The sequence below is a fragment of the Globicephala melas genome, chromosome 3, assembly GCF_963455315.2.
Source record: "Globicephala melas chromosome 3, mGloMel1.2, whole genome shotgun sequence".
Classification (NCBI taxonomy): domain Eukaryota; kingdom Metazoa; phylum Chordata; class Mammalia; order Artiodactyla; family Delphinidae; genus Globicephala; species Globicephala melas.
The window spans coordinates 165634772-165649325 of record NC_083316.1 but is presented as its reverse complement, the minus strand read 5'-3'; the positions used below and the strand labels follow the sequence as shown (position 1 = coordinate 165649325).

Below are 14554 nucleotides of genomic sequence, written 5' to 3'. Positions count from 1 at the left end.
TCCTTATTTGAAAGGGTGGGACAGAGAGGTGTCCAGCTGGGCAGGCTAACCAGAGGGGAGAGGGGCGTTTGCTGTGTCCCAGGGTTGTTGCAGAGGCAAGAAACACCAGTGGGGCCCCCTGCCTTTGGGAAGCTCACAGTTCTGACAGACAGTACAGTCAAAGGATTACACAAATTGTTACTACATCATATGTGCTTAGTGCTACAAAGGAGATGTTCTCAGCTCCACAACGTCTGGTTTAGTCAGGGCAGTGTCTCTGTGGAAGTGACCTCCAGAGAAGGAGGAAGGATGAGGACGAATTAACTAGGTGCAAGGGGAAGGAAAGAGCATTCTATGCAGAGGGGACAGTTTGTGCAAATGTCCTGTGGTAGAGCTATTCCACCTGTAGGAAACAAAAGGAAGTCAACAGCGATGGAGTGGAACAAGGGAACCGGGAGCAAAGGGGATTTTTTTTTTTTTTTTTTTTTTTTTTTTTAATGCACTGCACGGCTTGCAGGATCTCAGTTCCCTGACCAGGGACTGAAGCCAGGCTCCGGGCTCCAGCAGTGAAAGTGGCGAATCCTAACCTCTAGATCACCAGGGAACTTCCCAAAGGGGATTTTTTTTTTTTGCGGGGTGATAGTTTTAGAGACGTAATTCATGCGTTATACAATTCACCCACTCAAAGAGTACAATTCACTGGTTTTTAGTATATTCACATAGTTGTGCAACCATCACCACTGTGCATTTTCAGAGCATCACCTTAAAAAGAAACACCATACCCTTAAGCCATCAGTCTCCTACCTCCTAAACAGCCCCAGTCCTAAGCAACTGCTAATCTTACGTTTCTATAGATTTGCCCGTCCTGGACATTTCATGTAAATGGAATCATACAACATGTGGCCCCTTGTGTCTGGGCTTCTTTCACTTAGTATGCTGTTTTCAAGGTTCATGCATGTTGTGGCGTGTGTCAGTGCCTCATTCTATTAGGGCTGACTACTGTTCCATTGTACGAATGGACCACATTTTGCTTCTTAATTCATCAGTTGATGGACATTGAGTTATTTCTACCTTTTGGCTAGTAGGCATAATGCGGCTATGAACGTTTATGTGCAGATGTCTTTGTGGACACGTTTTCATTTCTGTTGGGTAGATACCTAGGAGTTGAGTTGCTGGGTCATATGGCAACTCTATTTTTTTTCTTTTTTTTTTTGGCTGCGTTGGGTCTTCGTTGCTGCGTGCAGGCTTTCTCTAGTTCCGGTGAGCGCGGGCTACTCTTCGTTGCGGTGCGCGGGCTTCTCATTGCGGTGGCTTCTCTTGTTGCCGAGCACGGGCTCTAGGCACACGGGCTTCATTCGTTGTGGCGTGTGGGCTCAGTAGCTGTGGCTCGCGTGCTCTGGAGCACAGGCTCAGTAGTTGTGGCGCACGGGCTTAGTTGCTCCGTGCCATGTGGGATCTTCCCAGACCAGGGATCGAACCTGTGTCCCCTGCATTGGCAGGTGGATTCTCAATCACTGTGCCACCAGAGAAGTCCCGGCAACTCTATTTTTAATTCTTTGAGGACTTTTTAAATTTTTGCCACATTGTTTCCCAGTGGCTGTATCATTTTACAGTCCCACCAGCAGTGTGTAAGGATTCCAGTTTCTTACATCCTCTCTAACACTTTTTGATTCAAGCCATCCTAGTGGGTGTGAAGTGGCATCTCACTGTGGTTTTGATTTGCATTTCTCTAATGATTCATGATGTTGAGTTTACTGGCCATTCAAAAATCTTCTTTGGAGAAATGTCTATTCAGAGCCTTTGTCCATTTTTTTTTTAATTATTTATTTATTTATTTTTGGCTGCAGTGGGTCTTCCTTGCTGCACGCAGGCTTTCTCTAGTTGCGGAGAGCGGGGACTACTCTTCATTGCAGTGCACGGGCTTCTCATTGCAGTGGCTTCTCTTGTTGTGGAGCATTGGTTCTAGGCGCGGGCTTCAGTAGCTGTAGCACGCGGGCTCAGTAGTGGGGCGCGCAGGCTCTAGAGCGCAGGCTCAGTAGGTGTGGCGCACGGGCTTAGTAGCTCCGCGGCATGTGGGATCTTCCCGGACCAGGGCTCGAACCCGTGTCACCTGCATTGGCAGGTGGATTCTTAACCACTGTGCCACCAGGGAAGCCCTTACCCATTTTTTAATTGAGTTATTTGTCTTTTTAGTACTGAGTAGTAAGAATTCTTTACATATTCTGGATACCAGACCCTTAGCAGATATATGATTGGCAAATATTTTCTCCCACACGGTGTGTTGTCCTTTCACTTCCTTGATAGTGCCCTTTGAAACTCAAAAGGTTTTAATTTTGTTGCAGTCCAGTTTATCTGTTTTTCATTTTGTTGCTTGGGCTTTTAGTATCATATCCAAGATTCTGTTGCCAAATTCAGTGTGACCATGATTGACCCCTGTATTTTCTTCTAAGAGTTTTATGTATGTATGTATGTATGTATTTGGCTGTGTTGGGTCTTTGTTGCTGCGCATGGGCTTTCTCTAGTTGTGGCGAGCGGGGGCTACTCTTCGTTGTGGTGCGCCGGCTTCTCATTGTGGTGGCTTCTCTTGTTGCCGAACACAGGCTCTAGGCGCGCAGGCTTCAGTAGTTGTGGCACGCGGGCTCACTAGTTGTGGTGCACGGGCTTTGTTGCTCGGCGGCATGTGGGATCTTACCGGACCAGGGCTCGAACCCCTGTCCCCTGCATTGGCAGGCGGATTTTTAACCACTGCGCCACCAGGGAAGTCCCATCTTCTAAGAGTTTTATAGTTTAAGCTCTCAGATTCATGTCTTTGATCCATTTTAATATGGCATAAGGTGAGAATCCAACTTTATTCTTTTCCATGTAGCTATGCAGTTGCCCAGCACAAGCAAAGAGGCTCTAAGCTCAGCCATGCTCCTGTGTAGCCAGTCTTCGTTGGCTCTTGCTGGCTGTGTTGAAAAGAATTCATGGGCCTTAATCTGGGTTGAGTTGGGTGATCCATTAGCAATGTCTGCCCTGGTGCTGAGTGGGAATATAGATAACATATGCTGCTCAGCTCAGTGCTATGGAAAGCCTTCACTCCCTCCAACTTTTCCTTCCTTAACCTTTCCTCTGGAGTGCGCTGACCTGAGTTGTGGGTGAGGTGGTGCCCCTGTGCCCATCTCCTGGCCCTCGCCCTACAGGATGTGAGCCTGCACTTCGTGCTCTGGGGCTGCCTGCACGTCTACCAGCGCATGATCGACAAGGCCGAAGACGTGTGCCTGTTCGTGGTGCAGCCCGGGGAGCTGGTGGGGCAGCTGGCCGTGCTTACCGGCGAGCCCCTCATCTTCACGCTGCGAGCCCAGCGTGATTGCACCTTCCTGCGGATCTCCAAGTCTGACTTCTATGAGTATGACTGGGCCCGATATGGGGGTGGGGGTGACGCTTAGGCAGCCCCGACCAACTCTGTTCTGCCCTGCACGAGGCCATCCCTCTGAACAGCCAACAGTTTTCCAGGGAAGATTTGAGCCCTTCTTGTCCCACCTCCAGGCCATCCCCCACCCTCTCTACTCCCTAAGGGCTGTTCTAGGGCGCCCCCGGCCCATGCACCCCTGCCCTTCGCCTACAGGATCATGCGTGCACAGCCCAGTGTAGTGCTGAGCGCCGCGCAGACCGTGGCCGCAAGGATGTCGCCCTTCGTGCGCCAGATGGACTTCGCCATCGACTGGACAGCGGTAGAGGCGGGACGCGCACTGTACAGGTGCAGGCCCTGCCCCACCTCTCCCCTCAGGCCCTGCCTACGAGGACCCCTACCCTGTCTGACCCGCCCCTCCCACCCCCACCCCAGGCAGGGCGACCGCTCAGACTGCACCTACATCGTGCTCAATGGGCGGCTGCGAAGTGTCATCCAGCGTGGCAATGGCAAGAAGGAGTTGGTGGGCGAGTACGGCCGCGGGGATCTCATAGGAGTGGTGAGCTCGGCCCCACCCACTGACCTCTAACCTCTCCCAGTCCAGTTTCCCCCCACGCCCAACATACACTTCATCCCAGGTAACCTGTTGGGGGTAGAGAACGCTCCCTCCCCAACCTATGACCTCGTGCAATCCACTTTCCCCAGCTCCTTTCCATGGGGTGGGGCCATGGGGGCAACCTCATCAGGGTGGCGAGTCTGATCTGAATCAGTCTCCAGACCTCTCTACATCAGAAGAGGGGACCCCCGCCGGTGTGGATCCCTGTCCTCCTGTCCTCTCCCTTTCCTCAGAGCCCCTAGATGGGTAGTAAGGCTTGGTTCTCTCTACCCCCATCTAGGGGTTGGGGCGGGGTGGGGGGGACTCGGTAGGGCCTCGTCTCTGCACCCACGGTCGTCCTCTCCCTTACCTATCAAGCTCCTGGCTCACGCAGCCCTGGTCAGGCACGCTGTCCCCTAGGTGGAGGCGCTGACCAGGCAGCCACGTGCCACAACGGTGCACGCGGTGCGCGACACAGAGCTGGCCAAACTCCCCGAGGGCACCCTGGGCCACATCAAACGTCGATACCCGCAGGTGCAGCTCGCTGGGTTGTGGGCTGTTCTCCTAACGGGGGCTGGACAGATGGGAGTGGGGGCGGGTACCCAGAGAAGGCAGGGCCTAATGTGTGGAGAGGGGGGTTAGATGGGGGTGGAGCCCTAGGAAGGAGGTGAAGCCTCCAAGTGAGGGCGAGGCTCATGGGGTGGGACTCAGGTAACAGGGACCCAGGCGCCCTGGTAGAGGAGGAAAAGGTGGTGCAGAATTGCTCCTCCAGTCTCACTGGACCGCCGGCCTCCAACGACCCAGGTTGTCACCCGCCTCATCCACCTGCTGAGCCAGAAAATTCTGGGGAATTTGCAGCAGCTGCAAGGACCCTTCCCAGGTGAGAGCTGGCCAGCGCCCGGGAATGCTAAGGGATCTAGTCCAACGCCCAAAACGAGCTAGGAGAGGGAGCCATTGAACCCAGGGCATGCTGGGAAGTGGAGTCCTGCGTATAACCCGCTCTGGGCGGGGCTTCAAGTGGGAAGTGGGAATCCGAGTTCCGGTGCATGCTGTGGGCTGTAGTGCTGGTTATTGGGCATGCTGGGAAACGGAGTCCTGGACCCAGGGCCGGCTTGTTAATAGAATCTGAAGTATCAGTGGTGCTGACAGGAGGAGTCTTTAGGGCAAGCTTGGTTCAGGGTGTCAGGGCTGGCTGGAGGATGGAGTCCACATACTAGGAAGGGGAAACCTAGACTAAAGTGTGCTGGTAAATGTAGTCTACGGGGTGGTGTTTGGGGCCCAGGGCATGTTGGAAAGTGGCTTCGTAGGTTACCAGCCTGGTGGGAGATGTGGTTCCTGGTCCCGGTGAATGCTGGGAGATGGCCCCTGTCCCAGTGCATGCTGGGGGTGGTGGTGGTTGTGTGGTTCCCTTCCCTGGGCATGCTGGGAGATGTGGTTTCCGTCAGCTAGGATACGCTGGGAAATTGAGTCAGATTCGAGATGTGCAGAAATATGGACCTGAGGTTCTCTGTTATGGTGACCTGACCCTGGACCAGCCTGGCAACCTCTACTCTCCTTTTCCCCCCAGGGGCTTCTGCCCCATCAGCCCTGACACCTGGATCCTGAGGGTAGGGGCGGGAGTGGGCCGTGGCCAAGAACTGCCCCTATGCCCAGGGTCTTCCCCGATAGACTTTTCCCCCAGTCTCGCACCAAGTACACAAATACATGTTCTCTCCCACCCGGCTGCCAGGACCGCCCTTGGTGTGATTCTGGGGCAGATAATGGGGGCAGGGACTTTAAAATCTCAGACCTCTGGGAACCTGGAGAATGCACAAGACAGACAAAGCCCCTAGAAGGGTTTACAGCTTCAGAAGCAAGATACAGTTTTTAAGATACAAAGAAAGAGTACAATGTCGGATAATGTATTGTGAAGAAAACAAAATAGGGTCTTGATGGGGTATGACTAGAGGCGGGAGGGAGGCTTTTCTGAGATCAGTGAGCTGAGACGTGATAAATGAGATGGGGCCAGACGCTGACAGAACTCTGAAGGCTCTGCACACAGGGTTTGGCGGTGTTGAAACACTTCAAGGAGGAAAGTGAGTGAGGGGGAGGGGGGCAAGTCATGCAGGGACTAGAAGCCGTCGAAAGGCATTTGAACTTGTTCAGACTGTTATAGGAAAACTGGAGGAGAGGAGGCTGGGAGAAGTCCGGTCAAGAGATGGGGGTTGATGGTTTGGTCTAAAGTGTAAGTAGAGAAGCTGAGAAGCAATCAGTGCGTCAAAAATATATTTATTTCCGTCTAGTTTTGTGTTCAAGTCCCTTTAGTGGACAGAGGCCCCAAGGCCAGAATGGGGTAGGGGCACAGATCAGTCCACACAGGTGGAGTGGAAAACAGAAATGGTTATACAGTTGTGTAATGGATGCCACTGAGGAGATTGGGCCAAAACTGAAGGTCAGATAGGCAGGTCTTATCAAGAACAGTGGTTGAGGCTGTGAAGCTAGGATTGAGGCCATGACCTTCACTACGGCATCACTAAGCCTCAGCTGAGGAACAGGGAACAGGGATTTCTGAGAAGGCAGAGGCGAGCTGACCTTTCCAGACACAGGACTGCACAGCAAATACCATCCTTTGGGGTCTCAGCAGGTTCGGGCCTAGGTGTTCCCCCTCACTCGGAGCTCACCAACCCAGCCAGCAACCTGGCAACGGTGGCAGTGCTGCCCGTGTGTGCCGAGGTGCCCATGGTGGCCTTCATGCTGGAGCTGCAGCATGCTTTGCAAGCCATTGGTCAGTCGTGGGCAAGGGCAGGCTTTCCGTCTGCATGGGGCAAGGCGCATGTGGGTGGGGGCATTGGCCAATGAATGGAGACGCCTGGGTGGGCCAGAGGTGGGGCTGGGGGGCTGGAACAGGGCTGTGGGAGCGGAGTGGGTGGTATTGTCTTATAGGAGGGTCCTCCAGGTCCGTTGACCTGGGTTCCTAAACACCCTTCCTCACCCATCCCCAGGCCCCACACTTCTTCTCAACAGTGACATCATCCGGGCACGCCTGGGGGCCTCTGCACTGGACAGGTGTGTGTTGGGGGTGCAGGAGGTTAGGGTGGGGCGCGAGGGATAAGCTCAAAGCATAGGATTCTTTCAGATCTCATTTGAGGTCTAGGCTGTGAAACAAGGAGCATGCGCCCCCATTCCTCTGGTCACTGGGGAGACAGTGTAGTGAATCCGCCCCTGGAGGATGCAGGCGTGTGGGGCTTGGATGTCCAGGTCCCCCTCCCCGAGCAATGGAGCTACATGGTCCCTGAGGGCAGGGACCCCTGACCAGCCCCAGGATGACGCTCCCCTGCCCCCATCCTAGCATCCAAGAATTCCGGCTGTCAGGGTGGCTGGCCCAGCAGGAGGACACGCACCGCATCGTGCTCTACCAGACGGACGCATCGCTGACGCCCTGGACCGTGCGCTGCCTGCGCCAGGCCGACTGCATCCTCATCGTGGGCCTTGGCGACCAGGAGCCCACGCTTGGCCAGGTCTGGAGACCATTCACAGTGACCCCATCCCTGGGATCCCGCCCCCTGCCCTCCGGTGCCTGCGCCGGGCCACGTGCACCCTCACCGGTGGGGCTAGGCGACCAGGAACTACGGGGCCAGGTGTGGGAGGGGCAGGGAGGAAACCACGGGTGAGAGTGACTTCCGTGCTTTCCCCTTCTCCCCCCACCACCCCCACAAGCTGGAGCAGATGCTGGAGAACACGGCGGTGCGCGCCCTCAAGCAGCTGGTCCTGCTGCACCGCGAGGAGGGCCCGGGTCCCACGCGCACAGTGGAGTGGCTCAACATGCGCAGCTGGTGCTCGGGGCACCTGCATCTGCGCTGTCCGCGCCGCCTCTTCTCGCGCCGCAGCCCCGCCAAGCTGGTGAGGGGCCCTGCAGGGGACTGGTCGGCTCTCAGGACCTTTCAGGGGCGTGGCTACTGGAGGGGCGCGGCCTAGAGACCAGCGGGGCCAGGGCAGTGCCTTGGAGGTCCAGACGCCGCTTCCTACACCCGCATCCTCATGGGCCGCGTCTCTCTCCTTTCACACCAGCACGAGCTCTACGAGAAGGTTTTCTCGAAGCGCGCTGACCGGCACAGCGACTTCTCCCGCCTGGCGCGGGTGCTCACAGGCAACACCATCGCCTTGGTGCTGGGCGGGGGCGGGGCCAGGTGAGGGGCGGGGTCAGCGCTGACAGGGGCGGGGCCATGGGCCCTGAGGGGTAGAGCTGATTCCCTGGGCGCGATCCCATAGGGGCGGGCCGGCACCACCTTCCTAGCAGGTGAGGGAGAAGGGATAAGATTCCTGGGGGTGGGGCTTAGGGGATCTCCAGAGGGTCACTGGGTCTCCACCTTGCAGAGGCTGCTCACATATCGGAGTGCTGAAGGCATTAGAAGAGGCGGGGGTCCCTGTCGACCTGGTGGGCGGCACGTCCATCGGCTCCTTCATCGGGGCCCTGTACGCCGAGGAGCGGAGCGCCAGCCGCACTAAGCAGCGGGCCCGGGAGTGGGCCAAGGTGTGTGTTGCGGGGAGGGGTCCCCCCACCCCAGGAGCACCCTGAAACCTCACCCTAGACGGGCTTCTGGGTTTCTCCTGCCCCTCCCCGTCTTAATCTGTGAGCCCCACCTGGATCCTTTATAGAGATACCTCCAGGACCTTGGATGACCGCCCCCACCCCGTGACTTTCTGGCTAGTGACCCTAGTCTCCAGCTCCCAGCTGGAGAAGTCAGGCCCCTTAGGGACTGCCTAGTCAGTGACCCCCAAGTGACTCCTGTTTGACCCCCCGCTGGCCCATTGCCCCCTAGAGCATGACTTCAGTTCTGGAGCCCGTGCTGGACCTCACCTACCCCGTCACCTCCATGTTCACGGGGTCGGCCTTCAACCGCAGCATCCACCGTGTCTTCCAGGACAAGCAGATCGAGGTGCACTCTTCCCCCATGCCTGCCCCTCCCCTGCCCCTCCCCACAGGAGTCCCCACTCCTCCTGGACCGCAGTCCCTGTCCCTGTAGGACCTGTGGCTGCCGTACTTCAACGTGACCACGGACATCACCGCCTCAGCCATGCGCGTCCACAAAGATGGTGGGTACCCCAGCCAGCCCCACCAAAACCACTGTAGCCATGTGGGGAATGGGTGCGGGGGAGGGGCAGCCGAGCATCTGGGACATTGTTAACATGAGTGACCATCCCTCCTGGCCTGAGTGCTGAGCACCAGTCGTCACCCACTGATGCCCCAGAGGCCCCACGTATGTCTGTCCTCGCGGGCAGGAGGCTGAGAGACTAGTTGGGCGCCTCACCCCCTCACACCAGTCCCCACAGGCTGCGTATGGCGTTACATCTGGGCCACTGCCTCCTACTGCCCCTACCTGCCCCCGCCTTGCGACCCCAGGGACGGGCACCTGCTGGTGGACGGGTGCTATGTCAACAATGTGCCGGGTCAGCGAGCCCACCGGGCTGGCCGGGCCTCCAAGTGTGTCTGAGCGTGCCAGTGCGTGTCTGTGTCTGTGTGTCCCGCCGGGCAGGCTCCCTGTGGCGATACGTGCGTGCCAGCATGACACTCTCGGGATACCTGCCGCCACTGTGTGACCCCAAGGATGGGCACCTCCTCATGGACGGCGGCTACATCAACAACCTACCAGGCAAGTAGCCATCTGCTTGTCCCCGTGCACAGACACGCGGGCAAGCTCATAGCAGGCATGTGTGTGTGCAGGTGAAGGATGCGCCCATGTGCTGTATTTGACACGCACACACACAGGGCAAGCGTGGGCACACGCAGGGGGGTGGGGCAGCTCCACGATGAGCTTTCTTTCACACCCACTCACTTGAAGCATGCAGATGAGAGGCAGGGGGGTTGCAACTTAAAATTCCACACACCCAGTGGTGTGCAAACACAAGTAGACACCTACACTGGCTACACAGGCGCTTGAGGTCCCATAGATCAGGGATCCGCACACTGCACCCCACAAGCCAAATCTGGCCCCCTGCCTGATTTTGTAAATAAAGTTTTATTGGCACACAGCCACACCTAATCGTTTATCCTTTGTCTGTGGCTATGTCTGTGCAGCCCAGTTGAGTAGTTGCAACAGAGACCATATGGCCTGCAAAGCCGAGATTATTTTTTCTCTGGCCTTTTACAGACAGCTTGCCAACTCCTGCATAGGCGTTCTGTACAGATACTTGCACTCACACAACCTCATGCGCGTGAGCAAGTGTGTACAAACTCACAGGTGGACGGACACACTTGGACGCACAAAGAAACATACTTAGACATTGATCTAGGGACACGGGAAAGGAATACAAACAGTCCTGGGTGTGTGTGCAGAGATATAGCACACCCAGAGGTGGGTGTGTTCACAAACATACAGACGGGACATGCACATACCTGATAGGGGTGTGTACAGCACACACACACACACAGACAAGCTTACCACGGGCGAAGTCTTCTGGAGACTTAGGTGTCTTTGGGGACTGGACCTGGCTACAGGACCCTGTCCATGTCCCCCCAGGCACCCCCAGACCCACTCAGGGGCTCTCAGTGGGGCACCCAGACCCACAGCTACAGCACCCTCCTCACCACGCCATCACCCCATTCTTCACCCCATCCGTCCCGCTGCCTGAATCTCCTTGATCCGGCTCTTTGCTCTGTGTCCCTTGTCTCAGTCTCAAGATCCCTCTTTCTGCCCGGATTCTCTGTCCTTCCATATCTCTGGCCCCTGATATCTCTCTCTCCCGCAAATCTCTGTTGCTGTCTCTGGTCCCCTGCATTTCTCTCCCCGCGGCTCTGTCTCCTGATGTCTTTATTCCCGCATCTCGCTGCGTCTCTGATCCTCCGTCTGTTTCCATGACTCTGATCCCTTCATCTCTGCCTCCTGGTGTCCTTACTATAATCTGTCTCCGTGTTACTTTCCTTCCATATCTCTCTCCCCCATGTGTCTGACCTTGGGTCTCTTTCCCCAGTGACTTTATCCCTCTGCCTCCATCTTCTCCATTCCTCTGGCCCTGGTTCCCCAGACCTAAAAGCTCCAACACCCGTCCCCTCCTCCACATCATCGGCCTCTACAGCCATATGCTTTGCACGCCTACGTGTTGTTCGCATGGTTTTTTTTTTTTTTTTTTTGCGTGACCACGTGCGTGATGGTGTTTGCGGGGCTGCATTGAACTTCCCTGCCTCAGTCCCGGTGGAGAACAGCCCCCTGACCCCCATGCCCCACAGCGGACATTGCTCGCAGCATGGGTGCCAAGACGGTCATTGCCATCGATGTGGGAAGCCAGGATGAGACGGACCTTAGCACCTACGGGGACAGCCTCTCTGGCTGGTGGCTGCTGTGGAAGCGGCTGAACCCCTGGGCAGACAAGATCAAGGTTCCAGACATGGCCGAGATCCAGTCTCGCCTGGCCTATGTGTCCTGCGTGCGGCAGCTGGAGGTCGTGAAGTCCAGCTCGTACTGCGAGTACCTGCGCCCACCCATCGACTGCTTCAAGACCATGGACTTCGGGAAGTTCGACCAGATCTATGTGAGCGGGTGGGAGCCACTTGGTGCCAGTGTGGTGGGCCGGCAGAGCTTTAATACTGAAAGCCCAGAGCAACATGAAGGGAAGGATTCTAGGGCTGCATTTGGGATCCATGGGGAATAGAACGGTAATCAATCAGTGATGTCTGCAGTGAGTGTGGCAAGGGGATGTACGTGTGTATGTGCGAACTAAGTTTCTTAGTATGTGCCAGCGGCACTGCCTGAAACACGCTGTAGAGATTTCTAATGCCGTTTCTGTGTAGGTGGGAATGAGAACCACGAAAAATTAGTAACGTCCGATGCCAAGTCTGGGATACACTGGATGGAGCACTGTATAATGTGCCACTGACCCAGAAAAATGTGTCATAGCCCATGCCAACTGAAAATGATCAGTAGCTGGGACTTCCCTGGTGGTCCGGTGGTTAGGACTCCGTGCTTCCCCTGCAGGGGTCATGGGTTCGATCTCTGGTCAGGGAACTAAGATCCCGCATGCCGCACGGCGTGGCCAAAAAAAAAGAGAGAGAAAGAAAGAAAAGAATATGATCAGTAGCTGCTGCCCAGAGCCCTGAGTAGAAATGTCTGATTCCCTTTCTGGGCTCACTGGGAAGGCGTACCATGCTGGATTAGTGATGTCTGTTATGGGCATGGGAGATGATGATATTTACGGGTATACCGCATATTTGCAGACCTTGAAATAAGCCTGCACGCCGCCATCTCGAATCATTTGGTACTTGGCACACTGCATGGGGCTGAGTGGGAAAGCATGAGCAAAGAGTGATTGGTAATGTCTGGCAGGGGCACAGGATAGGGGACATGGGGGTGAGTGTGCTACGTGTGGCCGACTCTGAAATCAGTGTAGTCTCAAATGCCAGCTCCGGCAGAGCATCAGGGTTTTGAGGGGCCAGGGCAGGGGCAGGCAGGGTGGGGATAAGCAGAGAAGATGAGGCAGAGAAGAACACCCCCAGGGATTGCAGACATGGCCCCAGCCCCCCTCGTTTCCTGCAGGATGTGGGCTACCAGTACGGGAAGGCCGTGTTTGGGGGCTGGACCCGGGGCGACATCATTGAAAAGATGCTCACGGACCGACGGTCTGCAGACCTTAATGAGAGCCGCCGTGCAGATGTAAGCCTGCGCCCTCCTCCTCCGGCGGGGCCACTCTGATGACACATCCCCAGTCCCCTCTGGGTCTCCCCCAGACCTCAGACGACCCCGAGAGCCTCACCCACGCCTCTCCGCAGGTGCTTGCCTTCCCCAGCTCCGGCTTCACCGACTTGGCGGAGATCGTGTCCAGGATCGAGCCCCCCACGAGCTACGTTTCTGTTTCCGACGGCTGCGCAGATGGTGAGGGGGCTGAGGGCATCCCCAGGAGCCCGGGGTCGGTGTACTGGTGGCTGGAGAGGTCAGCCCAGCCCAAGCGCCCTGAACTTCACCCACTGCCATTCCAGGGGAGGAGTCGGACTGCCTGACTGAGTACGAGGAGGACGTGGGGCCAGACTGCTCGCGGGACGAAGGGGGCTCTCCAGAGGGCGCGAGCCCCAGCACTGCCTCCGAGATGGTGAGAGTGGGCGGTTCGGGCCCCCCACAAGGTGGGGAGACCCGGCTGACTGCGCCGGTGTCCCGGGCTGTGTGTCACGTGCGGGGTCGCCCCTATCCCTGCAGGAGGAGGGGAAGCCGATCCTCCGGCACCGGAGCTGTCTGCCGCAGGACGCCCCCAGATCTGCGGATGCCTGAGGACCTCGAGAGGGGTCCCCCCTTGGGCTGGACTAGGGGTGGGCCCTCTGGAGGCGGCTCACTGCCCCTCTGCCTGCTGCTATGCCTGTGACCCCCCGGGGTCCCCCTTGACCCCCAGCCCCCAGGGTCCACACACTGGACTGGCTTGTCCCCCGGGGGAGGGCCAGCACTGCACTGATGACCCTTGATCAGTCCCACCAATAAACCTGCCCCTCTCGGAAGCGGCCGTATGTCATCTTTGGGTTCAGGGGGCACCTCGTCCCACCTTCCATGCTCAGGATGGCCAGGGCTGGGGCCAGAAACGACCTTGAGCTTGTCACCATGACCTGTGCTCCCAGCCTCGGGGTGAGCTTTCCCCACTGGGAGTGGCCATCCCCAACTTCGCCTGTGAGCCCACACACATACGTATGTATATATATGGCATAAAATTTATCATTTTACCCCTTTTTAAGTGTACGGTTCAGTGGCACCAAACAGATTCACATTGTGCAGCCATCCATCCCCAGAAGTGTCTCACCTTCCCAAACTGAAACTCTGTCCCCATGAAACACTCACTCCCTACTCCCCTCCCCCAGCCCCCGGCCCCCACCACTCTACTTTCTGTCCCTAGGAATTGGACTTGTCTGTGGACCTCACGTGAGTGGAATCATATATTATTTGTCCTTTTGTGTCTGGCTTATTTCACTGAGCAGAATGTCCTCAAGGTATCTCCGTGTTGTAGCAGGTGTCAGAATTTCCTTCCTTTTTAAAGGCTACATAGTATTCCATCGTATGGATGGACCACATCGTGTTTATCCATTTACCCGTCAGCGGACGTTTTGGTTGCTTCCACGTTGGGGCTGTTGTGAATTGTGCTGCTCTGAAAACAGGTGTACAAATACCCCTGCTTTCCAATCCTTTAGGTAGATACCCAGAAGTGGATTGGCTGGACATAGGGTAATTCTATGTTCAACTTTTTGAGGAAGTGCTAAACTCTTTTCCACAGCAGCTACACCACTTTATGTTCCCACCTGCGATGCACGTGGGTAGCTTTTAAGCAAAGGAGAGAACGGTCAGATCTGTTTCTGGAAGCGGATGGAGTGGAGGAGGCGGAGGCAGGGGGCCAGAGACCAGGGAGAGATGACAAGGCCGAAATTAGGACAGTGGACACAGAGACGGTGGGGAGGGGACAACACCCAAGAAATGCGTACAAGAAATTTTGGCAGAACTTGGAGATTAATGCTCGGTGGGAGCTCGGGACAGGGGATGCCAAGGAGGATGAAGGGACCTTGGCATAGGTGACCAGGGAGGGGCATCTTTTTTAAAAAAATTTACATCTATTTATTTTCAATTAAAAAAATATATTTTTGGCCACGC

General features: G+C 56.2%; 1 protein-coding gene across 7 annotated transcripts in view; it reads left to right on the top strand.

The window, feature by feature from the left end:
• Nucleotides 1-14554, top strand: part of PNPLA6 (patatin like phospholipase domain containing 6) — a 23830-nt gene extending 9276 nt beyond the window's left edge. For 4 of the 7 annotated variants that reach the window (XM_060297227.1, XM_030879496.2, XM_030879493.2 and 1 more), the window contains 19 exons: nt 3162-3367; nt 3587-3718; nt 3806-3929; nt 4386-4499; nt 4770-4845; nt 6586-6729; nt 6947-7010; nt 7294-7462; nt 7662-7844; nt 8013-8131; nt 8319-8475; nt 8765-8881; nt 8969-9038; nt 9479-9595; nt 11170-11471; nt 12473-12589; nt 12706-12808; nt 12913-13022; nt 13127-13419. In XM_060297227.1, the coding sequence (XP_060153210.1) occupies nt 3162-3367; nt 3587-3718; nt 3806-3929; nt 4386-4499; nt 4770-4845; nt 6586-6729; nt 6947-7010; nt 7294-7462; nt 7662-7844; nt 8013-8131; nt 8319-8475; nt 8765-8881; nt 8969-9038; nt 9479-9595; nt 11170-11471; nt 12473-12589; nt 12706-12808; nt 12913-13022; nt 13127-13198 (2496 nt within the window). In that variant the 3' untranslated portion in view covers nt 13199-13419. Of the gene's footprint in view, nt 1-3161; nt 3368-3586; nt 3719-3805; nt 3930-4385; nt 4500-4769; nt 4846-6585; nt 6730-6946; nt 7011-7293; nt 7463-7661; nt 7845-8012; nt 8132-8318; nt 8476-8764; nt 8882-8968; nt 9039-9478; nt 9596-11169; nt 11472-12472; nt 12590-12705; nt 12809-12912; nt 13023-13126 lie in introns of all 7 variants that reach the window. The other 3 variants (XM_030879498.2, XM_030879497.2, XM_030879491.3) reach the window with 2 other exon arrangements.